At 58.1% G+C, this 25,521-nt stretch overlaps 1 protein-coding gene across 2 annotated transcripts in view; it reads left to right on the top strand.

Annotated features, from left to right (window-relative positions):
• RAB40C (RAB40C, member RAS oncogene family) overlaps positions 1-25,408 on the top strand; it is a 26,096-nt gene extending 688 nt beyond the window's left edge. The window contains exons 1-6 of one of the 2 annotated variants that reach the window (XM_002920163.3): positions 7-263; positions 16,838-16,898; positions 17,384-17,444; positions 22,582-22,659; positions 22,904-23,126; positions 23,657-25,408. In XM_002920163.3, coding sequence (XP_002920209.1) covers positions 122-263; positions 16,838-16,898; positions 17,384-17,444; positions 22,582-22,659; positions 22,904-23,126; positions 23,657-23,937 — 846 coding nt within the window. In that variant the 5' untranslated portion in view covers positions 7-121 and the 3' untranslated portion in view covers positions 23,938-25,408. Of the gene's footprint in view, positions 1-6; positions 264-16,837; positions 16,899-17,383; positions 17,445-22,581; positions 22,660-22,903; positions 23,127-23,656 lie in introns of those variants that run through there. The other variant, XM_034670727.1, reaches the window with a different exon arrangement.
• Positions 25,409-25,521: the final 113 nt, after the last annotated feature.

Here is a 25,521-nt window from a genome sequence, read left to right as displayed (position 1 = left end):
CGGCGGCCGGCCCCGCTCACCCGCGCCCCGGGCCCGCAGGTCGGTCCGAGGCCTCCTCCCCGCCCTGCTCCCGCGGCGGGCGCCGTGGGCATGCGGGCGAGGCCCGCGCGCGCGTGAGAGGATGGGGACGCAGGGCAGCCCGGTCAAGAGCTACGACTACCTGCTCAAGTTCCTGCTGGTGGGCGACAGCGACGTGGGCAAGGGCGAGATCCTGGAGAGCCTGCAGGACGGCGCGGCCGAGTCCCCGTACGCCTACAGCAACGGTAAGGGCGGCGGGGGCGCACCCGCACCCCCTGCAGCCGGCAGGCCTGTGGCAGTTGGCAGGGCGGGTTCTTGCTCAGCCCGAGCCCCGGGGTGTGTGTTGGGCGGGGGGTGGGCCGCCGGATCCGAGCTCGCAGTCCGCTTGGCACTGGCCGGGTCCGCCGGAGGCCTTGGACGAGGCGAATGGCTTGGCGGTGGGCCTCTGGGTCCATCAGAGCAGAGCGGCGTGGTGGCAGTGGGCACCGCCATCCCAGCCCCGGAGGGACAGCACCCCTAGAGGGTGCGTGGAAGTGGGGATGTTCCGGGGCCAGGGAAGGATGTACCTGGGGGGAGCATCCGGCGGTGGGGGCCGCACCGCTGCGGGTTCTGTGCAGTCCAGCTGTGCCAGGTATGGCCAGGGTTTTCCCTTGACCGTGTGGCCTGTGTGTGCACAGGGGGTTCCTCAGAGGCAGGCTGTCCCCCTGAGACGGTTACTCGGTGCTCAGGGAACCGACACCTTGTGCTGGAAGGAGATGCCCACCCCTCCATTTTCTGTTGCGTGGTGAAAGTAGACAGCTAGTACACATCACCAGCACTCGTCTCAGCTCCCGTCAATTTACATCTTTCACGTAAAAACAACAACGAAGACAAAACAGCTAACGTGCTCAGGGATCAGTGTGGTCAGTACCTCCTCTGTGGTGGGGACCTTGTTCCAGGCCACATGGAGGTTTTTTTGAGGGGAACCAGGAAATCTGCTGATAGCATGTCAGCATGCAGTCTTTGCAAGGACCTTCATCTAATTTTACTTCTTCAGGTCTTTGTTGTCCACACCCTTTGTTACTTTGTTTCTTGGACTCTTGTCAGTCCTGTCTGACTGGCTCTGAGCCTTTGCTGTTGGCTAAGTTGTTGCCTATAGGCAGCTGACAGTGTGTGGACGTCACTTCTCCGACCCTTTCATTTTAGGACTTGTCAAGGTTGTTGGATCACCTGCACTGGCGAGATGCCCTTCCTGCTGGAACGGCGTGAGCCGTAGGCAGCTGTGCTGGATTTACACGGTTCCCCCTCCTAAAGCTTGTGCTCTCAGCCCCACCTCAGAGGAGACAGCTCAGTGGGCAAGAAAGGGGGGGCCCTGGATTTGTCTTTAGCTGAGGCTCCACTGGGGGCCCCTTCATCGGTTTCAGTGATGGCAGAGGTGTCCTTTCAGAGTCACTGAGTGGTCGAGTTGCTTTTCCAGTGGTAGCACTGCTTCCTGCAGCCCCACTCCTGGGAGGCTGGTGGTGCGTGTTTAGAAGAGTGTGAGAAGGCTGGGCCTTGTCCAGGGCAGCAGTGGTTTCCTGGAATGTTGTTGATCCGTACTTCCGAGGGTCAGCTCAGCCTCACCGTCAGGTACTCCACTTGGGTGCAGCGAGCTCTCAGGGTACACAGAGCCACTGGTTGGAGAGGTGGGACCCACCCCCTGTACCCTCTGTCAGGCCGTGTGGTTCCACAGTTCCTGTGACATGTTGACTGAACTAGGGCGGTATTGAATAGAACATGGTGACCTGTCAGAGACTCACAGTGAGCTGGTCCAGTGCGAGGGCCATCTGCCAGGCGTGGTGAGGAAAGGAGCACTCCCAGGTCCCTCCCATCACTCCCAGCATCGAGTGGAAAAGGCAAAGTGCCAGCCTGTGTTGAGGGTCCTTGCGGTTAAGATGTGTGCAACATGAGGAGTGGTGGTGTGACCGGGGCTCTGTATTGGGGGGGCAGCGGGAGGGGGGAGTTGGTAGGTGTGAGCGTACTTGTTTCTGCTCCTCTGAAGGCTTCCTGAGGGAGACTCTGGAGGGTTTGGGAAGCTCTGGAGCAGCGGGTTCTCAGGATTCCCCATCATGTGGATTTGTTCTCTGTAGGAGTTAACAACGTTCAGGAATTTTTAAATTTCTGATTCTCTTACAAAGGATATGCATGTGTTTCTTTTCACTCTTCATTGTTAAAAGCCCTCAGCATGTTCCCAGGCTTGTTTTCTGCCTAAAATTGCACGGTTCCTCTCAGCAGGAGCAGATGACCCATGGCAGGGAAATCCCCACTTGGTGAAGGACGTGTAATCAAACTCCTTTCCTTGGGCCAACCTGATTACTTACCTGCATTGAAGTCTTGTCTAGCTCGTTCTTCAGACAGGTACATGAGTGCACATCATTCTTCCCAGCTTTGCAAACACGTGAGTCATCAAAATGGCCTTTTCTAGTGCTGGGACCTGAATCAGTGACAGCCATATGTGATAGTGTGCCCCCCCCGCCACGCCCCGGGATCCTGCAGCAGGCCCTGGGTGTCTGGTAATGCTCACCTGCACCATGTTCCTAGGTCTCTGTAGATCTGGAACCCTTCCTTCCAGGAGGTCTGAGTTCTCTCTCGTCTGAATGCACAGCAGTGGTTTCAGAGGAGGCATCTGCTCTCTTGGGGAGACCGCAGAACACTTTGCCTAGGGTTCTACCTGGGCCGTCCGCGGGGCAGTTACTCCAGAGCGTACGTGTCAAGGAGTCGTGGTCGTGAGAGCCGGCAGGAAGGAGATGCTGGTGCTCTGCGAGCAGCTTGTGCTCCTGTGCACCCCCAGGTCTGACTCTGCACTGGGTGGCTGGGCCCCAAGGCAGCATGCTGGTAAACCCAGGAGCCCAGGAAGTGCCCTGCTGCGGTGTGTAGGCCTGTTCCCACTTTTCTAAGGGTAGTGAACCTGGAGGGCGGCTACGTGCTCTGCACCTTGGTGCCCACCAAGAGTGGACACAAATCCATCCCTCTCTCTCTGCTCCTCCGGAGGTGCTGAGTGTACTTTGAGCCGCGGACCGGGGCGGGGGGGGCGGGCTGGGAAGGTAGGAAGAGCGTGGTGTTTGTGCTGGGTGTGGACGAAGCCAGGCAAGCATGAGGTCTGCTGCAAGTGTGTGGCGCCTGCTGGCTCTTGGCGTTTGTGGGACCAAACAATGCCTGCCATGCCCCGGGGGGGGCACTCCAGAGCGTGGGTGCAGCCCACTGCTGCAGCCGATGGCTGGCTGGAGCTCACCATGTCCCCTAACTCCACAGTTTGTCACTGGACGGTTCTGAGCATGTCTTCTCACTTGGCTGGAGATTGGTCTCTCTCCTCAGTGCCAACCAAGGAGAGGCTGCGTCTCTAGGTGCCCCAGCACGCTGTTCTCCTGAGTCCGGATGGCGCTCTTGACAGCATGCCTGTGGGTCTCACCGCTCCTTTGTCCCCAGAGCTGGTGTGAGAGGTGTGCCCAGGAGGCGTTAACTGGTGTGCGTCCTCAACGAAGAGCAGCCCCTGTGCAGCGTCTCGGTGTTGCCGGAAACCCGGTGTTGGCCACTGGCTCACCGCACAACCCTTCGTCGTCCCTAACCCTTCGTCGTCCCTTGTCTTCCTTTGTGTGTGTTTGGTGCTGTGTCTGCACTCTGCCCATTTTTCTGGGCAATTTACCGGGATTTGCCTTTCTTCTGTCAGATGCCAGGTTCCAAAGAGGGGCGTTGGCCCGGAGTATATTGTGTGCCCAGCATGGTCACAGCGTGGGCTCCCCCAGTGGTCTTTCCACCCGGGCGGAGGCACCGTCATCGTCCCATTCGGCAGATGAGGAGCCGAGGCTCAGGCAAGCTGAGAGTGCAGCTGCCATAGGCAGCACAGGGCCTGGCACCCATTGTCTCCCCAGGCACCGGCTGCCCGACCCTATTCCCCTGGGCCTGGGCAGTTGGTCACTGAGGTCCTGGTTGACGCTTTTCTCCAGGCTTTGTCAGTCAGAGTCTGGCTGCTGGGCACCTGGTGCTGCTTGGGACGGGTGACCCCCTTCTCACCACAGACCCTTCCCGGTCCTGGGGCTGCCTCCTCCCTCTGCTCTGGGGCCTGGGACAGTCACTGAGGCCCATTTGTTCTCCCTTCACTGAGCTGTTCCAGCCCTGCTGGCCTCAGTCCTGGCTGAGACCATCAGAGCAGAGCCCCGACAGCTTCCAGGGTCAGCTGCTAACCAGGACAGCAAACCACCAGTTTCTAGAGAAGTTTCCAGAAGACCACAAAGTGCCACACATACACCTGTCTGTGCAGGGCTGGGATTCCTAGCTCCCCTTGGCCAGAGGCACTCACCTGGTGTGTGTGCGGGGTAAAGATCAGCTACCCCATCCTGGCAGGGTGGCAGGCAGGGAGGCGCAGCCTTGGGAATGGGCTTCGGAGGAAGCTAATGAGGCTGGTTGGTCATTTGAGCTGGCATGGCCTTCCTTGCCTAGGTTGTCCTAAGGTAAGTGGGTAGAATAGTTTAAATTTTAAATTTTTCCCCCACCTTCAGCAGTTTCCATCAGCTTAGGCAGGTGAGAGAACACAAGCCTCAGTGGCCGGCACAGGGCAGTGCAGAGCTGGCCTGTCTTGCAGGGCTGTGCTGTCACCGGGACATTGCTGTGTCACGTTCCCATCAGCAAGAGTGTGGCTTGGTTGAGGAAGTAAACAGAAGTGTGTTTCAGGAAGGAGACCCCAACAGGGAGCCAAGGAAGTTGGTGGGAAGGGTCTTTCGGGCACTTCACCTCCTGTTGTATCTGAATTGTACCTGGTCTGGGGCCCGTGGCCAGGGAGGATGACGAAGAGGAGGCAGAGGGTGGAGCTGTAGCCCGGCCTGGGGAGCGGGCAGCACCTGGTGTGGGTGTTGTGGAGTCTGGGGCCGCATGGGTCAGCGTGTTGCCATCCGCCATCTGGAGAAAGTTGGATAAGGTCTCCGCGCCCAGCGCCCTGGTTTGGAGCAAGGTGGCCCACGGGGCTGAGTTTGTTGCCCTGGGCACGCAGGGGAAGGAGGCTGAGTGGGAGACTGGGAAGACTGGGTGTATGGAGGTCACCGTTAGGGTGGGGGGACATGGGCCCCTTAAATCCTTTGGGAATGAGAGTAAATACAAGCGAGCATGAGGTATAACGAGGTTTGCTCACTGTGGTTGTGCTCCTGTAGGCCTGGTAATGACCGGCTAAGTCTTATGTCCACAGTGTGTGGTTTTCTTCTGCCAAGACTGGAGTACTGAGTGCCTCGCTGACTGTGGGCATGCGTCCTTCAGAGGGTGGGGGAGGGACAGGGGGACAGAGGTGGCCAGGTAAACTTGGCACCAGTGGGTGTGGAAAGGACCCGAGGACACGACTGGACGAGCTTTGGCCCTTCAAGGTGCTTGGCGTTTATGGAGCAGAGGGGTTTGGCCCTTTGGCTGGAATACATGAGGGGGGCATGATTTGTGCGGGATGGGGGGGTGGTGCTTGGAAAGACAGGACTCCAGGATTGTGAGGAGGGAGGGAAGGTTAAGAGGTCTAACTAAGAAGGAGTGCAGAGGGCCTGGTGTCAGGAGGCCAGCATCCCGAGCAAGAACAGAGAATGGAAGAAGGCCTGAATCCTGGAAGCAGGCAGGGACTTCACCGATTTTGAGAAGTGTCAGAGTACAGACATCCAGGTGTCAGACCTCTGGGCACGTGAGTTAGTGTGGGCCCTGGGCCCTGGACAGAGATCTTGGCCAGGTCATAAACACACGTCCATGAGCCCAGGAATCCACCTGGGTGGGTCCGAACAAAGCGCTCTGCCTCCCAGATCCGTAGCAGTGCTGTGATGGAGACGGGTCTGCGCGCCATCTAGTAGTTTCTGCGGTCGCAAGCCGGGTTGTTGCCAGTCTGCACCTTCCCGGGCAGCCAGGATAGGGTGAGTGCCTGGTAATCAGGTCTGCGAGGATGGCTAGTGGATTAAGTGATATTATCCAGACTTGAAACCCTTTGCACAGCCTTGAGTGACTGCAGGAACGTCGTGACCTCTCACAGGGTGGTCTGGTCCTTCCTGGGTCTGATGTTGGCTGGAAGATGTCAGGAGCTGAGTCTGGTTTTCCACTGGGTGCGGCTTGGACAGGGAGGACCTTTGTCCCTGAGCACAGATTTCAGGCCCCTCATCAGCCTACGGAAGCTGCTGTACTCGTCTGACCTGGGTCTCCCGTGGGAGCCAGAGGTCCCGGGCGCCTTCACACACGCAGCTGTCTCGGTCCGTGGGGCTGGCAGTGATTTGATTTGGGTCCAGCAGTGCAGCAGTGACTAGATCCCTCGGTGAGTGAGGACAGCTTGGTGGTCGTATCATTTTTAGGAGGATTTTCCTCCATTTTGTCAGTGGGCCACAGCCACACAGAGTCCTCAGAGAGGGGATTGTTTTTTTTTTTTTTTTTTTAAGNTTTTTTTTAAGATTTTATTTATTTATTTGACAGAAATAGAGCCAGCGAGAGAGGGAACACAAGCAGGGGGAGTGGGAGAGGAAGAAGCAGGCTCCCAGCGGAGGAGCCTGATGTGGGGCTCGATCCCATAACACCGGGATCACGCCCTGAGCTGAAGGCAGACGCTTAATGACTGAGCCACCCAGGCGCCCCCAGAGAGGGGATTCTAAAGAAAAATAGATGGAAAGATGTTTAACTTTTGGGGTGGAATGTCCACCTGTAAGTGCGTGATGGAGTAAATCTGGGGACGCTCGGCACGAAGAGTGTGTGGGAGTGGGTCGCACTGCAAGGGGTCAGCACTGCGTACTACCCAGAACCTGAGGAATTAGGTAGGTGTCTTTCCCGGGATAGTAGGGGACACAACAAAGACAGTCAAGGGTTCTTTATCTTTTTCTCTTTCTCTTTTCTTTTTTAATAATAGAAATGAAAAGCCTGAAACCCCCAAGGGTCTGGAAGGGAAATACGGTATATTCATAGGGTGGGATATTATGTAGCCGTTAAAAACAGTGGTTTGGAGGAAAAGTGAGTGTCCGATGACACGAGGGAGGCTCTGATACCTCGTTAAGCAGGCATAGTCTAACAACATCGTGTACGAGTGTGTGAAATGAAAGCATTGGGCAGTGAGGCACACGAAAACATTAACGGTGGGTATCTCTGAATTTTGGGGTTATGAGTAACTTTTGTGTTTTTTTTTTATGTTAAGTGTTGTGTATTTTGCCAAGTTTTGTACGCAGAGTGGGCCTGCTTTTCATGAAAGCTTTTGCTCTGGTCTGGTCTGGTTTATTCAGGAGACTGTCCACAAACTGCCCTAGAGCTCCTCCTGAAACCCAGCGTGCTAGTGTATGTAGAAAGGCATTTTGAAATTTATTAGGTAACTTCTGCTTCCGTTTCCGTCCTTCAGCAGGCGCCCGCCCTTCTTTCCTCAGCGACAGACTTACGTGTACCTGTGGGGGCAGACCCTGGCCTGGAGAAGGACGGGAGCTCGTGGAGCCTCCTTCTTCCCACCACGTCTGTGCGCTCAGCATGCTAGGGGACAGGTGTTCGCATCCAGCTCCCATCTGTATTCAGACCCCCCATGGTTAAAAGACCTATCGATGTAAACGCCGTGCAGGTCAATATCCTGTGGGTTTCCTTTTTTTAAATGAATTTTATTGAGATATAATTTACATATGATGAGTGTAGAGTTCAATGAGTTTTGACAGGCACATACCTATATAACCACTGCCTTAATCAGGATGTGGATTGTTTCCATTTCCCCCTAAAAGTTCTGTCATGGCTCTTGGAAGTCCGGCCCCCAGACCCCAGTCCCCACGGGTCTGCTTCCTGTCACTCTAAGGTTACTTTTGCCTCTCCAGAACTTCCTGTAAATGGAGTCCTGCAAGATGGTCTCTTGTGCTGTTGGTGTGTGTCACTTGGCAGGATGTGTGTGAAACTCACTCATGTGGGGCACGCACCATAGCCATCTGTCTGTTCCCAAGTAGCGTCCCTTTGCACACAAATACCCCAATTTGTTTATGCATTCACCTGTCAGTGCGGTTCTGGTCACTGGCCATTTCCCGATTTGGGCTATTGTGAAGAATGCTGGTATGAACATTCTTGTACAAATCTTCAAAGTTTTTTAATAATTTTATTTTTGTGGGGGCCCCTGGCCGGCTCAGTCAGAGGAACATGTGACTCTTTATCTCAGGGTCATGCGTTTGAGCCCCATGTTGGGTGTGGAGATGACTTAAATAAATAAAACTTGAAATTTAGTTTTCTGGTAAATATTCATGTTATGTTGACCATTTGTGGGTGTATGATTTAGTGGCATGAAGACACATTCCTAACTCACGAGTCCTGTGTGCATGTGCCTCTAGCAGTGGGGTTGCTGGGCCGTGTGTGTGCGTGCACGCGCGCTTAGTTCGCGCGAAATTGCCCAGCTGTGTTCTAAAGTCCTCTGTCCTTCAGAATTCCCACCAGCAGGATGTGTGTTCCAGTTGCTTTACATCTAGGCCAATGTTTGATGTTGTCAGCCTTTTTTTTTCTTTTCTTTCTTTCTTTTTTTTTTTAAGATTCATTTGAGAAAGAGTGAGCCATCGCAAGCAAGGGGAGGGGGAGGGGAAGAGGGAGAAGCAGGCTCCCCGCTGAGCAGGGAGCCTGATGCGGGACTTGATCCCGGGACCCTGGGGTCATGATCTGAGCCGAAGGCAGACGCTTCTCCGACTGAGCCACCCAGGCGCCCCTGCCTAGTTTTCTTTTTAATCAGCTCTTTTGAGTATAATTTGAGTGCCGAGAGCCCAGATCCATTTAAAGTTTGCAGTTCCAAAGTGTTGATGGGTGTGCACACCAGAGAAACCACCTCCACCCTCAGCCCCCATGCTCCTAGCAGACCGGCCTGTCTGCTCCCAGACTTGGCAGCCGCTGGTGTTTCTGTCCCAGGCTAATTTGTATTTCTCGAGTTTTCCTGGAAGTGGAGTCACACACTCCGTTTTCCGTCCGGTGCGGCCGTGTGGTTGTGTGGTTCTGTGTTCATGGCTCCCTCCTGGGTGCTGGGTGGCTCTCCGTCTGTGCGGCTGCAATGCCTTATCTGTTCTGCACGTGGGCTTCTGGAAAGTTTCCACGTTTGGGTCTTTTCTGAATAGCGTTCCTACGAAAATTCTCATACTTGTGTTTGGTGTCTGTATGTGTGTGTTTCTGTGGGGGGTACGCTGAGGAGTGGGGTATGCCGAGTTTAAGGTGTGTCCCGGCTTAGCCGGCACCACCACATGGTTTTTGAACTGCCCTAAGGGGCGGTGTGTGAGAGTCGGTTCACTTTCTTTTTATCCTGTTTCTTTGGGACAGCCTTCTGTCCTAGGGGTCACCTTCTGTTGCTTAACTACCCCCAGTGGGCGGGCTCTATTTTGTACCAGTCTGTTACTAGTGCTGCGGTAGATAACCTCCCGTTCCTTTCCCACGGCGGCCTCCTTCCCTGTTCCTGCAGTAACACCTACGTGCTCTTACAGTTACGAGTGGTTGGGCGCTCCTTTCCGCCGGGTCTCGGCCTTTGCAGGCCCCCCGTGCCTCTGCTGACTGTGAACCGGGGCCGCCCCAGCTTCTAGAGACCACCCACATGCCTCACCCACCTTCCCTTTTCTGTCTTCAAAGCCCGGTCAGGCCCTTCCAGGCTTTGAGTCTCTCCTCCTTCCATCTCGTCTTTGACTCGGCTAGGAAAGAGTCCGCATCTTTAAGGATTCCTGATGAGCTGAGGCCCACCCAGATAAGCCAGGACCCTCTCCCTCTCAAGGCCCATTGCCCCAGTCACACCTGCAAAGTCTCTTCGGCTTGCAGGATGCGGGTTGACAGATTCCAGGGATTAGGGGGAGGACATCTCCAGGGGCGGGTTGGGGGCGTTATTGTGCCCACCACACTGTCATGAAACGTTCTTTGTGTTGTTTTGGTTTGGGTAGCTTTTTGGTGACGGGTCGGAGGTGTGTGTTTGCGCATTTCTGGTAGATACTTCCGGTCTGTCTTCTTGCTTTGGGCTGAATGTTTGTGTCTGCCAGGATTCACATCTTCACACCTGATCAGCCTCGGGAATGGGATCAGTGCCCTTGTCAAAGAGACCCAGAAAGCTGCCTGGCCCCTCTGGCTGTGGGTGAGCCAGGAGACAGGCGGTCACCGCGCACTGACTCTGCGTGCACCTTGTCTCCCACGTCCAGCCTCCTGAGCCGTGAGCAGTAAGCCTCTGTTGCTTGTAAACCACCACTTGATGGTATTTTGGCGCAGCAGCCCCGAGCTGACTAGGAAATTACCTCAAACTAAGGGGCTTAAAGCTGTACCCACTTACCAGAAGTTTCTGCGGGTCAGAAACCCAGTCACAGCATAGCTGGGTCCTCACAAGGCCTCCGGGTCTCTCTTGGGCTGCAATCCAGTGTGGGCTGGAACAGAAAGAATCCTTTTTTTCTTTTTTTAAAGATTTTATTTATTAATTAGAGAGAGTGCGCGCAGGCGCACAGAGGGCAGGGGAGCGGCAGAGGGAGAAGCAGGCTTCCTGCTGAGCAGGGAGCCCGATGCGGGACTCAGTCCCAGGACCTGGAATCACGACCTAGCCGAAGGCAGACGCTTCACCGACTGAGCCCCCCCAGGCACAGAGGTCAGCCAGGTTGTGTGCAGTGGTCTTCATTCTGAGCGGTGGAAAACTGACCCGACAGTCTCGATTTACACACCAAATCAAGCCGACCGGGCAGACAGCTGAAGCTATCTGGCGCTTCTGCGTGTCCGCCCCCGCCCCTCCAAGCACCGTGTCATTCCTAGTGAGGGTGGGTTTTCTTGGAGATCGGTGGTCCTGAGGCTGTGCTGACAGGCGTGTGAGCCCTGGTGAAGCTCTGAAGGAGGGAGCAGAGAGGAGTGTGACTCCTAGCCTGTCCGTCTGCTGACCCCTGAGGGGACACCACCACACCTCCACTCCGGCCAGCAGAGTGGCCGTCGCACCGGGTCATCTTTGACAGGTTGGCCACTCCCGACTGTGAGAGGCCAGGGGAGATGGAGGGCAGTGCCTAGCCTTTCTCCTGTGCATGCTGCAGCTCTGCTCACGGGTCCTGCTGAAGTGGGTCTCTGCAAGCAAGAGGGGTGCCTCGGTGAACACCCCCCAAACCACTAGGAAGGGGGTGACTGTCAAAAACAGGCATTCCGGAGAGTTGAAACGTAAATGACCTTTTCTGTACCGTTCCCCCCCCTCCACCTCCCGTCTCTGACCCATCTCTTCCAAGAACACCAGCCAGCAGCCGGTAATTACAGCGTTCCTGTTCCTCCAGCCTCTGTCGGTGTTCTCCTGGGGCCGGCTCCCTGCCTGGGCTGTGGTGCCGGGACGTGGCGTCCGGGCACTGTTGGCAGGTGCTGTCCTCAGCGGCATCAGGCCCTCTGGGACCAGCACTTTGCAGCATTCCCTGTGCTGAAGCAGTGAGTTCCATTCGCAGGTCCTCTGTGCCATCTGTGCGCAGAGATCTGCGTGCGCAGCTAAAACACGCACGGGGACATACAGTGTGTCTGCGACAGTGGGTCCTAAAGCGTCTGTGCGTGGGTACGGTCGTGCTAGACGCCGACAAGGTGACGAGGAGACGTGTACCTGGCGCATGTTTCTATGGGGGAGGGGATTTTTTTCCCAAAATGGTGAAGAACTTTTGGTGAAATTCTGAACCAGCAGGATACCTGTGATTCACGCGGTGGTGGCACCCTGCCAAGTGTGGTGTGCGGGGGCTTGCGCCTTGTGCAGGATGGGTCTTTGTGCAGAGCGAGGTCCGCACGTGCTTCACCTGGACAAATACCTGCCGGCTGGGGGCTGTTGGTGGGACTCAGGACTACTCCGTGGGTCGCGTGCACGGCAGTTCACCTGGGGTGCCTGGCCTGTGTATCCTGAGTCTGTGACAACGGCACGTGTCCCCTCACAGGGACCCTCTGCAGCTTTTGGTCTGGGTGCAGGTGTGGGACAGCTGGCAGTGACACGAGCCCCTTGGTTCCCGAAGCAGTGCCTGGTGTAAGGTGGAAACCTGAACAGTAATTTGTGTCGAGTGAGTTGCCACTCCCTTGAGAAACCCAGTAACACACTAGAAAAGATGTTCTTAGGAACCGTGCCTCCATCAGGTGAGGGAGGCTGACTGTGCGGGACGCAGGTACCGCTGTGGGGACTAAGCGCAGGGGCCTGAAGCCGGGCTGTGAGGCGCCGGCAGGGATCCTGTACCCCCGCCTCCTCTGGGACAGAAGCGAGGGCGAGGGCCGAGCAGGGATGCGGGAGGTCTGCTCCCTGGGAGAAGTGGGTGCGGTGGAGGGCCCCGGCCGGCCTTCCGCTGCTGCTCAGGTCGTGCTCCCGGGCTGCCCAGAAGCAGCTGCCAGCTTTTGGCAGGAACAGCCCCCAGGCGAAGATGAGGGGCCGCCCTACAGCCCGAGGTGCCTGGCAGCTCCATGGTGAGCCCCACTGGAGCAGAGTCATCTGAACTTGCTGCGGCTCCTTGGGGTCTCGGAGGGGTGGTGTGAGGAAAGACACCTGGGCACCCCGCAGTCTAGTGGCACTGCCTGAGATGCAGAGAGGTGCCGCGTCCAACAGTGAGGAGCAGGGTGTTACTCGAGAAGAGCGCTCCAAGGGCCGCAAGGAGCGTTTAGAAATTAAGGTAGAAAGAGCAGCAGAACTTTCTAAAGCATCAGAGGAGAATGGTAAAGTTGAAGACAGCTCCCAGAATACGGAACAGAAGCGCAGAGATGAGAGAACACGGTGTGACCAGGATGTGGGACACGTCGGCTGAGTGGTGGAGGGGGGGAGAGCTGCAGTAGCCGAAAGGGCCCCGGGCGCCTGCACAGACAGGGAAGACCCCCCAGAACACTGGGCAAACAACACGCTTCACAAGCTTTCAGAGGAAAGAAGGTCACGTGAGAAGGATCAGGGATCAGAACGGCACCTGGGCTCTGGTCAGCTGCCGCTGGCCGCCGCTGGCCTCCCGGTGCCCTGTGTCTGTCCAGAGAGCGTTCCCACTCCTGGGCCTTGAGACTTCGTCACCCAGTATGAGCTGCTCCTGTCACCTTGTGCGTCGGGCCCCCAGGTGGTCATCCGAGCTTCCGCCAGCTGACCCTTCTGTGGTCGTGCCCGTGCTGTCCACGATGTCCAGTGTCGCCGACAGTTTTCCACAGAGGTGCTCGATGTCGATGGACTGTCGGGGGGGGGCGGGGGGGGTGACTGCAGCTCTGCAGCAACAGATCTTGAGACCCAAGACTTGTCAGAGCCGATGGAGCAGTGACGTTTGGTGGACGTGCGTCCTTGTTTATGGGGGGAGAGTCGGCTTTCCTACAGGCATGCCTCTCTCTCTGGACTTGTTGGTCTATATTTCCTAAGACTTCCTAAAGTATACTCTACGTTTTTGTCCAGATTTGGGAGGTGGGGATGAGGGGCAGGGTAGGCATAAAGGATGTATTTGGAATTTTGGTGCCCACGTAAACCTGTCAGCCTGGGGCTCTCCGCCCTGTCGGGAGCTCTTGGCCGGCTGCCAGGCTGTCCGCAGCTGGGCCCTGCTGTGCACTTTCCTCAGTCCCCTCACATGGGCTGCTCAGCCTTCCGTGGGAGCTGGGGGCTCCTGACCAGGCTGGGGCGGGGACATGGCTCCCTGCCGCTTCTGAGCTCTCCTCTGCGGCCTTCCCTGAGAACCCTGTGCTCCGGGGAGACCTTGGACCCAGCCGGGTGGGCTGCAGAGTAGGAGAGGCTGGAAGCAGAGCAGCCCCCCTCCTCGGTACAGCTCCCGGCTCCGAGGGCTCATCTGCGTCCTGTGTGCTTGGCAGGGCGTTTACCGTAGCCGCTGGAGAGCGGAGCCTCCAGACCAAAGTCAGAGCGCTGTCGGGATGCGTGTGGTGGAGCGTGGGCAGACAGACCAGTGAGGCACCCCGCAGCACCCCGTCTCCTGGGCCTTTCCTGGGCACGCCCTCCTCCCTGCTGCTCCCAGCGGGGCCTTGGGAGTCACCTCGAGGTGACTTGCCAGCCTGGCTGCCCTTTTCGTGGGGAGCCTTGGAGAGGTCCTGGGGAGTGTCCCATCCCCTAGGCCGGAGCCTCCTGGCCCAATCGGCCACCTAGAGGAGATGTTGCCCAGACCGTGAGCGTCCACATCCACAGCCTTTCTGGTCACCACCATTTCCGTCTCGCAGAAGCAATGGAGCCAGGACCAAAAGGAGGCAAGTGCTGGGCCAGATCTGTGCTTCGTGTTTGATAGAATTACAGGAGCTCCCAGCCAGGACCTCGGGTCCTGGAGCGGACAAGAGTTGGGGGGTGGGGGGAAGGGCAGGTGCAGAGGAAAGACGGTGGGGACAGGCCTGAGTTTGCTTCTTCCCAAGGAGTGTTTCTTTCACTTGAGAATACGTGCAAGAGAGTCCTCTCTCCCTTTTCTTTTAACTGTGGTAAAACACACATAATATAAAGTCTGCCACCGTCACCACCGTCAGGGGCCAGCTCAGGGGCCTTCAGCACATTCGCGCTGTTGTGGGACCACGACCGCTGTCCATCTTCCCAAACTGAAGCTCCGTCCCCGTGAAACGCTGACTCCCCGCCCGCCCCCAGCCCCTGTGACCTCCATCTCCCTGCTGTCTCCAGGGATCTGACTGCGCGAGGGGCCTCGAGAAGTGGAATCCTGCCGTGTTTGTCTTCCTGCGACAGGCTTCTCTGCCTGAGCGCCGCGTCCTCAAGGCCCACCCCTGGCGCGGCACGCGCCCTCAAGGCCCACCCCTGGCGTGGCACGTGCTGGCGTGTGCTCCCCGTTAAGGCTGGATACGGGTCCGCTGCATGACAGACCACACTTTACCCTTCGTCTGCCGATGGACACACAAGCTGCGTCCAGCTTCTGGCTGTTGTGAATGGTGCTGCTGTGAGTGTGCGTGTGCAAATACATCTGTAGTTGATTCCTTGCTTTTACTTCTTTGGTTGTAAACCCAGAAGTGGAATTTCTGCGTCACATAGTAATTCTGTGTTTGCTTTTTTGAGGAGCCCCCAGACTGTTTTCCATGTGCCTGCACCCTTCGCCACCCCCACCGCGGTGCACGCGGGCTCCGGCTTCTCCACACCCTCGCCAGCACCTTTATATAATAACCATCTAAACGGTGTGCAGTGACATCTCATTGCGGTTTGATTTGCGTTTCCCTGATGATGAGTGGGGTTGAGCACCTGTCTGTGTGCGTATTGGTCATTTGTGTATCCTCTTTGGAGAAATGTCTGTTCAAGCCTTTTACCCATTTTTTAATTGGGTTGTTTTTTGTTATTGAGTTGTAGCATTTCTTTCTGTGTCGTGGATATCAATCTCTTTTTTTTTTTTTTAAGATTTTATCCATTTATTTGACAGAGAGAGAGAGACAGCCAGCGAGAGAGGGAACACAAGCAGGGGGAGTGGGAGAGGAAGAAGCAGGCTCCCGGTGGAGGAGCCTGACGTGGGGCTCGATCCCAGGACTCCAGGATCACGCCCCGAGCCAAAGGCAGACGCCCAACGACTGCGCCACCCAGGCACCCCTGTGGATATCAGTCTCTTATCACATATGTGATTTACAAGTATTTTCTCCTGTTTCGTTGGTTCCATTTTCATTCTGTTAATGTCCTTTGATGCATGGGAGCCAGGTTTTCACGCGCAGTGGGGAGTGGGCCAGGCAGAAGGACATTGAGGGTAGAGGCCCTGGTACCAGGGTGGGGGGAGTGCCATGTGCACATGACATGGTGTGTGAATGACACCTGCATTAAAAATGCCCGTTTTGGGGGCATCTGGTGGGTTCAGTCGGTGCAGCGTGTGACTCTTGATCTCACGGCTGTGGGTTTGAGCCCCATGTTGAGTGTAGAGATTGCTCTAGAAAAAAGAATGGGGGAGGGCACCACCTGGGTGGCTTAGTCAGTTAAGCATCTGTCTTCGGCTCGGGTCATGATCCTGGGGTCCTGGGATCGAGCCCCTCGTTGGGCTCTCAGCTCAGTGAGGAGTCTGCTTTTCCCTCTGCCCCTCTCCCCCACTAGGGCTCCCTCCCTCTCTCTCTCTCTCTCTCTCTCTCTGTCAAATAAATAAATAAAATCTTAAAAAAACAGGATGCCTGGGTGGTTCAGTCAGTTGAGCATCCGACTCTTGGTTTCTGCTCAGATCGTGATCTCAGGGTTGTGAGATCGAACCGTGTCAGGCTCCGCACTCAGCATAGACTCTGAGGTTCTGTCTCCCTCTCCCTGTCCCTCCGCCCGCTGACGCTCTCTCACTCTCTCAATTAAAGAGATAAAATCTTAAAATAAAAATAAAAAATAAACCTTAAAAAAAAGCCCATTTTCAAGCCCTCTTGGAGCAAGTGTTATAAAAAGTAAAGAAACTGGTGAGATTTTTAAGACTTAGGAATGGAGCATGGAAGACATAGCTTGTGGGAAGTTTCTGAATGGCCCACAGACCACTTGAAGATGTTATGTGTAAGTTGAGTGGCCCTGTTCCTACGAACCTCTCTCGGACTGACTGTGTCCCATGAAAGAGTAAATAAAAACTGAAGCTAGGGCAGACGTGGGTCTGCAGAGAGCTCTCCAGAGAGATGGCATTTTAGAGGTTACTTGACCCTTCATCATGCTGCCAGCACGCTCCACTCGTCAGTTCCTGGGGGCTATGGTGAACCCTAGAACGCAGACACGCTTAGCCTCTGGGAGGTCGATGTCGGGACCCAGGCGAAATAGGTCAGCACCAAGACGAGCCTCCCTCCCTCCATCCCGTGGCTGTCAGCACCCAGCACAGGCTCTTGCGGCGACACCAGGATGGGCGGCTCGGGTTGCTTGGGCTGGAGCCACAGGAAGGCTCCGGGTGGGGGTGGCATGGCCCTCTGCCCTGGCGAGGTGGGTCATGGTGGGCCTGTCCGCACACGTCGCCTGCAGCTGCCCTCTGCTTCCTTCCAGGAATCGACTATAAGACGACCACCATCCTGCTGGATGGACGGCGGGTCAAGCTGGAGCTCTGGTGAGTCAGGCCCCGTAGGACGAGGTGCCCGGGGCAGGGGCTGCAGCACCTCAGTGTCACGGCGCGATGCCCGAGGCGAGTCAGGGGTCCTCAGACGGGACGGCGTCCTGTTGACGCTCCCTGGAGCAGCCGTGTGCACAGACCGTGTCCCTGTGATGTAGAAAGCAGAAGTCTGGGCTGTTTGATCTACTAGAGCCCAGCTCCCTTTGGCCCGTGAACACTTATTGCCACCGTGACCGTGGCCCCTCCGCCCTTGCTCTTCACGGGGCTGCGCACGAAGGGGCATTTTTCAGACCCTCAGCAGGTGGCGAGAACCCCCACGAGAATGGGGTTCTCCAGGCCAGCAGGGTAAGGTTCCAAGGCACACAGGCCCTCGTCTCCCAGGGTGAGCTGTGCAGTGGGAGGGGGCGGGGGTCGGCACCTCACAGGGGTCACGCTGTGCACGCTGGGGTCCCATGGGCTGTGCCCCGACCCCTGTGTTTCAGGGACACCTCGGGCCAAGGCAGATTCTGCACCATCTTCAGGTCCTACTCCAGGGGCGCGCAGGTAAGCCCAGCAACCGTGCCCGGGCCACTCTCCAGGATGACCTCCCGCTGCAGTGCTGTCAGACCCCACGTGCGTGATTCTTCCTAAGCCAAGTTTGACATCTGAACACCAGGCTTCCACTAGGAGTCTAAGCTACGGTGCCCTCTGTGCCCATCGGCTCCCCTGGCTCCTGCTGTCAGAGGTGCCAGAGGAGGGGTGACGAGACCCTCACAGACACCACTGGGCCACCCAGTTCCCCGGGAAGAAGAGGAGACTTCCCTGCCTCCCAGGACCGTCTCAGGGCTGGGGGCTCCGGGGTGGGCTGACCTGGATCCCTGATTAGGATGGTGGAGCCTGAGCCTTGGAGCCTCCAGGGAAGGGGCTGCCTTGGGTCCTCAGAGGGGCGTGGGCACCCGCTCGTTTCTGTCTGCGTCCTCTGGGCTTGCGTGCCGACTGGATCTGAGTGTGGTTGGAGGCTGGAAAGGGAAGGGACGGTAGCTGCGTGCACAGATCTGCTGTTGACTCTCACTGCGGTGTAAGCTTTGAGCGGTCTGGACGAAAGACCGGTCTTGTCTGTGCCGCAGGGCAGCCCGTGCCCTCCCCAGGCTTCTGGAGTTGCCGAGGAGACCCCTGAAGTCAGACCTGCTGTGTGCCGCAGGGTCGCGGGCTCCGGGGGACTGGCTGGGGCCCGGGAGGAGCCCCACGGGCGTGTTTTGTGAGCAGTGAGGGGTGCCCAGCAAGCCCCCCCACACCTGTGCTGCTCTTTCTGCTCTATGGCACCGGGGAAGCCGGAGGGGAGTTTGGTCTGGGACAGTCAGACTGAGTCCAAGCAGGCGTCGACAGGAACACCCAACCCGGCCCTTCCTCCAGGGCCTTCCTGAGTGGGAGCCCCTCCAGCTTGCGTACAGGGAGGAAGACCCTGAAGGGGCCTTCGTCTGCTCTCTGCTGAGGCTGGAGTGGAGGACCCCCAGGCTGGGCACAGAGGTGTGAGCCGTGCTCGTGCAGCTGCTGGCTTGGTGATGTCACCTGTGCACAGGCTTCCCGCCCTCGCCCCTGTGTCAGGCGCCCTGCAGAGGTGGTGTGTGACTGGCAGTTACACAGGGGGCAGCGGATCCTCTGTGACGAACGACAGAAAGACCTCGGGGCGTGGGGTGCCGCTTTGGGGCATTTGTCAGCACCAGGGGTGAGGATAAGTAACAGGAACTCCCTGCTGCCCCCAGTGCCCTTCAGGAGAGCGTGGGGAGAGCTCAGGCACAAGGTCCGCGGACCCCTCTTATTTACAGAGGGGACTGCATGCGTGATTACATGCGCACAAGATGCGACGTTGTGAATGGTGGTGTTCGTTGTCACCGCACCCTGGGGTGAGCTCTGTGGTGCTCCTTTTGCGTTTGAGTATCTCCTAGTTTTGCTACGATAAACACATGACTTTTGTACTCAAAGGAAAACTGGAGAGCTGGGGCTGGCTCCCTTGCATGTGATGATAGTGGGCCCCTGGCCTCAGCTGCCCCGTCTGCTCTGAGTGTCAGCATGGGACAGGCCACAGACACGCATTTCCGAGCAGCCACCTGAGGACCACGAAAGGAAGCACAGAACCAGCCTGCACGTTTGCCGGGTAATCCGATTTGGGGAAGCGAGTAGCGTTAGCGTGCCGGTGTTCTCCAGAGCATCCGGCCCGGCCAGCTGTGGATCGGCTGTGCTTTTGCTTTGCCGGTTCTGGGGCTGGAGGAGCCCGTGGTCGATCTCAGGCCTGGGTGAGTGGCAGCAGGCCCCTGTCCTGCCCCCATCCCATCTGGCGGTGGCAGTGAACAGGTGCAGGGCGTCTGTGGGGTGGCACCCCCCTGGTTTTGCAGCGGATGGAACCCAGGATAGTGGGGCCTCTACTTGAGTTTTGTGTTTCCTGTCACTCTCCTACCCTCACCTAAGACCAGAGAAAGGCCTTGCAGGTCCCTAAGGGCCCGGGTCACAGAAGCCCCTGGCCAGCCGCTGGCTGCACTCACCTGCCCCACAACAGTGCGGTCTTGGGGCTCTTGCCATGAGTGCTTTCTTTCCATGGCCCATGTTTGCTGTTGCTGGGGTCTGAGGTGGCCACTCCTGTCCCTGGGAGGCTGGCACCGCTCGCTGGGGTCCCCTGGGGTCCCCTGGGCTCAGTGTAAGGAGGGAGCTGGGGGCAGGGGAGGTTGTGTTTCGTGGAGGCTTTGGTGTCAGCTGGATTAGCCCTAGCGGAGCACGGCTAGGCACTGGTCTGGTTAGAGAGGGTTCAGTTCATTTTCATGGAAAGGGGTTTCCTGTGGAAAATGGTCCAGGGCTCGCAATTACCATAGAGTGAGTGCTGATGGGGGCCCCAGCATGCCGCCCGTCACTGCCCAGGTGGGTGGGCATGTGGGCCAGGAGCTGTTTGATAGCTGTTCCCCATTTTCAGTGCTCCTTGTGGGGGCATAGGCAGAGGCTTTCACTGGAACCTTTTTGATCCTTAGGAACTTTACAATACAAAATGCATTACCTGTGCAAAAGTTAGGTCCATGAGAAAGGCACCTGTGATCCTTGGGGTGGTGGTGGCACAGCTATGTTCGTTTGTCCAAACTCATCAAACTGTTCTTACTTAAAAGCTGTGCCTCTTTTGTGGGAGAAGCTGTAGCTCAGAAACAATAACTTTGGGGCGCTTGGGGGGCTCAATTAGTGGAGCGTCCAACTCTTGGTTTCAGCTCCGGTCGTGATCTCAGGGTCGTGGGATCCCACGCTCAGTGCAGAGCCTGCTGGAGAGTCTCTCCCTCTGCCCCTCCCCGCCCCCTGCACACGTGTGTGCCCTCCTAAACCAGTAGAAATAACTTTGTTAGAATAAGGGCACCACCCCCTGGGCCCTGCAGTTCCACGTGTAGGGATTTTATCTTCCGGTGCTCGGGGCTCTTCGCAGGTGTTGGTGGTTAAATTCGGTGACATGACCTGAGCGCCAACAGCGGCCCTACCTGATGCGCCTGGCATGGCTGCTGGCTGCTGTGGGGCAGGGATCCTGGGTGGGGGCGGGGCAGCGTGCACCGTGACCCTGTCTATGTCCGGAATAAGACAGTAACCGGTTATTCCTGGAGAAATGGGAGGCATTCTGTTTCTACCCTGGAGTACCCACTCTTTTAAAAAGTCTGAGCACGTATGACTTCCATTGGTTACAGAAATAGAATGTAGTGAGAATGTATTTGCTCCTCCTCCTTTGGACCTCACAGCTGACCCTGGAACCCCTGGGGTATTGCGGTAATGAAGAGCTTTGCCTTGGTTTCTCCGCTGTCCTGCCTGTGCTTCATCCCACCTGTCCTTCTCTGCCACGTCCATGATCGTTTTTGGTCCCTGCTGCCCACAGCACAGTGTGACCCACTGTGTGTCCTTCCTCCCCGTGATGGGTGTGTGTGGGGTCCTCTGTCAAACACCAGACTGGGGCAGCCCCAGAAGGGTGGTGGTCGTCGGCCTTTGGGAGGGACAGCCAGGGATTCCCCCACGGCTGAGGGGTACAGCTGATCCCTGAGCCCAAGAAAGGAGCCTCCGCCCACTGGCTTGAGTGCCTCAGCCTCACGCTGGTGAGCCGGCAGAACGTGAGTCCCTGCCCAGCCTTCCAGCATGTGGCTGTGCACGGAGACTTGCTCTGTGAGTTGTGTGTTGGTGTCTCCCACAGTCTGCCGCATGCCCACGTGCACTTCTGGGTGGGTCATCGCCGTGCCTTGTCCATAGCTTCACTTACTCCTCAGTCCTGGGACTGCACGTGCAGGCGTAGTTCTGACGGGAACACCCTCGCTTGTTTCTAGAAGGGGCGTTCCCAGGTTGGAGGGTCAGCGGCATGGCTCTCACTGCACACCGGCTGGAGGCTTTGTTCCCTGTGCCCCAGACAGCAGCGTTCACACCCAGCCTCTCGAGGGTCCTGCCACTCTTACACTCCAGTGCTCCCGAAACTGCTGTCGTCTTAGCCCTTGACGTCACGTGGGTCTGTGCCCATCTGTCGCGAAGGCTCTCCCTCCAGGCCTGGCTCTTCCTCCCCAGCGAGTGTCCCTCCCCAGTCGGCAGGTGGCTGTGCGCGGCTCTGCTTGAGGCTTTCCGGCCAGACAGTGGGATTTTGGCCTTTGTGCTTACAAGACTTAGGGGCTACCCTTTAGTCTTGCAGAATTGGAAGGACAGTTTTGAGGGGAAAGGCTCATTTTGAGATGGAGGGCGATGCCCTGTTTCTTTGATCTCAGCTTCATCGTCCCTGTGTGTGACAGACACAGGTGAACGGAGCCTTGGTGGGACAGGATGGGGTGGGTCCTGAGCCTGCTTCAGCCTGGCGCGTAGGGGCAGAGACAGGCAGGGGTCCGCCGCTGCACCTGCTTGGTGGTCACCTTTCTGAGGCATGTGACAGGTCCCTGCGATACCTAGGGCAGGGAGGACGGGAGAGCCACACTGGTGCAGACAGCCCAGAGCTGAGCTTCTACTAATTGGTCTCTGAGGGATGTGGCAGGAAAGTCCTGGTAGCGAATCTTCTGCCCGGCTGCTGGGGGCCTGCTGGAGTGACTGGTGTCCTGCTCTGCAAGTTTGGGTTGGAGCACAGAGCCCCCTCCGCTCAGCCCCCGGGCGCCCCAGGCAGAGCCAGCACACTGTCGGACAGAGTGTCGCAGACCGGGCTGCTGGCTGCCTGCCCGGCTTGTCCGCAGGGCGTGCCTGACCCTGTAGACGGGCATACACCGCCTGTCTTACCTGAGTGATTTTTAAAGGATCACAGGTGGTTAATGCTTCCAGTGTGTTTGGAACAAAGAGGTGAAAAAAATGCCAGTTGTCCCAGCCATGTCCCCAAGTTAGGGAGAGGACCGCATTGAGCCCACGAGATCCCCCGTTGCCATCACCCCACACCGAGGGCATCTGGGCCACACAGGCCTGGCCTCAGTGAGGAGATGGACCCAGAGCTGCCCAGACTGTGCGCACCTCTGACACGTGACAGAGTCTCAGAGCCATGCATTTCCCACATTGCCATGTGTTGAGTGACCCATACTATCTACTCGAAAGCCATGTGGCTGGAGCCGAGTGTCCCTGGCCCCACCTGTGCTGGGAGGGAGCGGTGCTTGGTCGCACCGGGCACTGTGCCCGGAACAGGACCCCTTCCATCCAGGTGGCCCCTGGCCTCTCGACGCCCATGTCTCCCTCGCAGGGGATCCTCCTGGTCTATGACATCACCAACCGCTGGTCCTTTGACGGCATCGACCGGTGGATCAAGGAGATCGATGAGGTAGGTGTGCACCACAGATCACCCTTCAGGGTCACCCTTTCCAGGTGTATGCCCTCCCATGCCCAGCAGGAAGCCTTGGAGGTCCGATTTGCTGCCCCCCCCCATGGCCCCAGCTCTGTGTCCCCATAGCCCTCGATGACCGGAATGGACCGTGAGGGCCCTGCCTACTTTGGCGCCTGGGACACAGTGCCAAGGGGGAGGTGTCCCATGTTTGTGCCTCTGCTGAGTCCTGTGCCCCCTCAAGCATGCGCCGGGGGTCCCCCGGATCCTGGTTGGGAACCGGCTGCACCTGGCCTTCAAGCGGCAAGTTCCAACAGAGCAGGCGCGCGCCTACGCGGAGAAGAACGGCATGACCTTCTTTGAGGTCAGCCCACTGTGCAACTTCAATGTCATCGAGTCCTTCACCGAGCTGTCCCGCATCGTGCTCATGAGGCATGGCATGGAGAAGATTTGGAGGCCCAACCGAGGTAAGGGGCTGCCACAGAAAACGGAAACGGACTGGGCCCCCGGCAGCCCACTCGGGCCTGCCTCCTGGGTTGCGGGGGAAGCTGGGTCTCCTCAGCTGCTTCCCTGGCACCTTGGCGGCCATGCTGGCTAAGCTAGCTCTGTGTGGGGTCCTGGTGTTCCGGGAGGGGACCGGGCAGGACGCCCCGTCTGCACCTCCGTGCTGGAAGGCAGTTCTGTGGACTTTGCCCCGGAGTGAAAAGGGAGTGGCTTCTAAGCCTCCCGTCCTAGAGCTGACCCATAAAGGTCCTGGCTGTGTGCTTCCCTGTCCCTCAACCTGAGCCCCGTCCCACCAGAGCTGCCAGAAGGGCCAGGGTGGCTGGAAGCCTCCGTCTCCTGCCAGGCCCCAGAGCAGAGCTCCCAGGACATTGGCAGCTGGGGTGGAGTGGTGGGCGTCCAGGGTAGGGGAACCCTGAGGGCTTGGCAGTCCTCTCCACTCCCCACAGTCTGACCTCTCCCTCCCCCCACCCCCACGGTCTGACCCCGTCTGTAGTGTTCAGCCTGCAGGACCTCTGCTGTCGGGCCATTGTCTCCTGCACCCCCGTGCACCTCATCGACAAGCTCCCACTGCCCGTCACCATCAAGAGCCATCTCAAGTCCTTCTCAATGGCCAACGGCATGAACGCCGTCATGATGCACGGGCGCTCCTACTCGCTGGCCAGCGGGGCAGGGGGCAGCAGCAACAAGGGCAACAGCCTCAAGAGGTCCAAGTCCATCCGCCCTCCCCAGAGCCCGCCCCAGAACTGCTCAAGGAGCAACTGCAAGATCTCCTAGCGGGCAGGCTGGGCGCCACCCTGTCCAGTGCACTCTGGGAGGGCTTGTGCTGCAGGAACGCTTCTGGCCGGGTGCTGGGCCTGGCGCCGTGTGCAGGGAAGGCTTTGGCCACGCCGCCTCCTGGGAAGCATGGGGGTGCACGGCGCAGGCAGTGGTCTCAGCCACACAAGTTCCGTGGGACCGGAGAGAGCTGCGGGGGTCTCGGGGAGCAAGCCTGGGACCCCAGAGTGCGGTGCGGTTGGGAAACGCCCAGATGACGGCTCGGCCTGGCCCCAGCCTCAAGGGGGTTGTCTCTGAGGACCCGGGAGGCCTGGCTCCCTTTCTTATTTATATGGAAGATGTTCACCGTTTTGTACATTTTTAAAGGACAGGCAGGGCAGCCTCGACGCAGCCACATGCTGAGCCCCTGTCAGCGGTGGGGTCAGGCTTTGGGACATTTGGAGAGGGAGGGGATTTGAGGCAAAGATGGGGAGGAATCCTGGTCAGGGCTTCAAGCTTTGAATTCGTGGACACTTCATGCGGTGGGTGGGCTGTGCAGGGGCCAGGGGTGGGTGGTGTGCTCAGGCCTGTGGCTGCCTCCGCCAGCCTTTGCGAACACGGGGGTCGGTGGGCGCCCTGAGATGGCTGGGTGGCAGCCGTGGCCCCCGGCAGTCTGCGTGGTGTGGCCGCAGCTTCCTGGGCTCCCGCCAGCCTTCCTGGACAACATCTTGCGAGTCTCGGATGGGCTCAGGGCTGGGGGCGAGGGCTCGGTTCCCCAGAGGAGGTAGGGTGGGACCCCGTGACATTCCCGTCTCTCTGAGGAAGAGATGCAGGAGACGCCCCGTGGGGCTGCGGGGTGCTCTGGGGGTGTACCCCGACCCGCCTGTCTCCGGGCACCTGGACCCTGTTCTCACCAGCTTCTGTTCGCTGGACTCGGGTGTGACCCCTGCTCCTCTGGTGTCGCCCTCATGGTCGCACGTCGCCAAAACCGTTCAGACACATCTCTTAGTGACGCTGCCTGGACCGGTCCCAGCCGTGGACCCTGAGCCTCTCCTGGAGAAGCCAGCAGCCAGCCCCGAGCAGGAGGCCTGGCCGCCTCCTGCCGCTGCTTGGCGACCTGCACGGTCTCTCTGGTGCTCAGCTCTCCCTCCTCCTCACGGCCCCGCCCTGGGCTCTGGGACTCTCGCTGTGTGTGTGGGAGGCAGGGCGGGGGCACGGCCTGCGCGTGGGGGGCGCCTGGGGTCCCTGACAGGCCTGGCCTCAGCAGGGTCAGGCAGGGGAGGCCACACCCATCCTGTCTTTGCCCGCGGGGGGGTGGGGGGCGTTTTTGGACTTTGAACCCAGTCACAGACTTTGTTTTGAGGACGTGGACAGTCCTACGTCCTACGTTCACTTTATCAACACTACCCTTCGCTGCTGTCTGACACACCATTCCTGGGCTCGTTTTGGACGGTTTTCCTTTCTTTGTACAGTAAACGTAATTCAGCTCTGATTGCCAGGCTGCGTTTTATATCCACGAAAGCCTCTGGTTGTGGCTAGCCAAGTGCCAGGCGGGGGTGGCGTGGCGGGGTGGGCCTGGTGCTGCTGCGCGGACCCCTCTGTCTG

The sequence above is a fragment of the Ailuropoda melanoleuca genome, chromosome 10 (genome assembly GCF_002007445.2).
Source record: "Ailuropoda melanoleuca isolate Jingjing chromosome 10, ASM200744v2, whole genome shotgun sequence".
In the NCBI taxonomy this organism is placed as follows: domain Eukaryota; kingdom Metazoa; phylum Chordata; class Mammalia; order Carnivora; family Ursidae; genus Ailuropoda; species Ailuropoda melanoleuca.
This window is presented reverse-complemented; position numbering and strand designations above follow the sequence as displayed.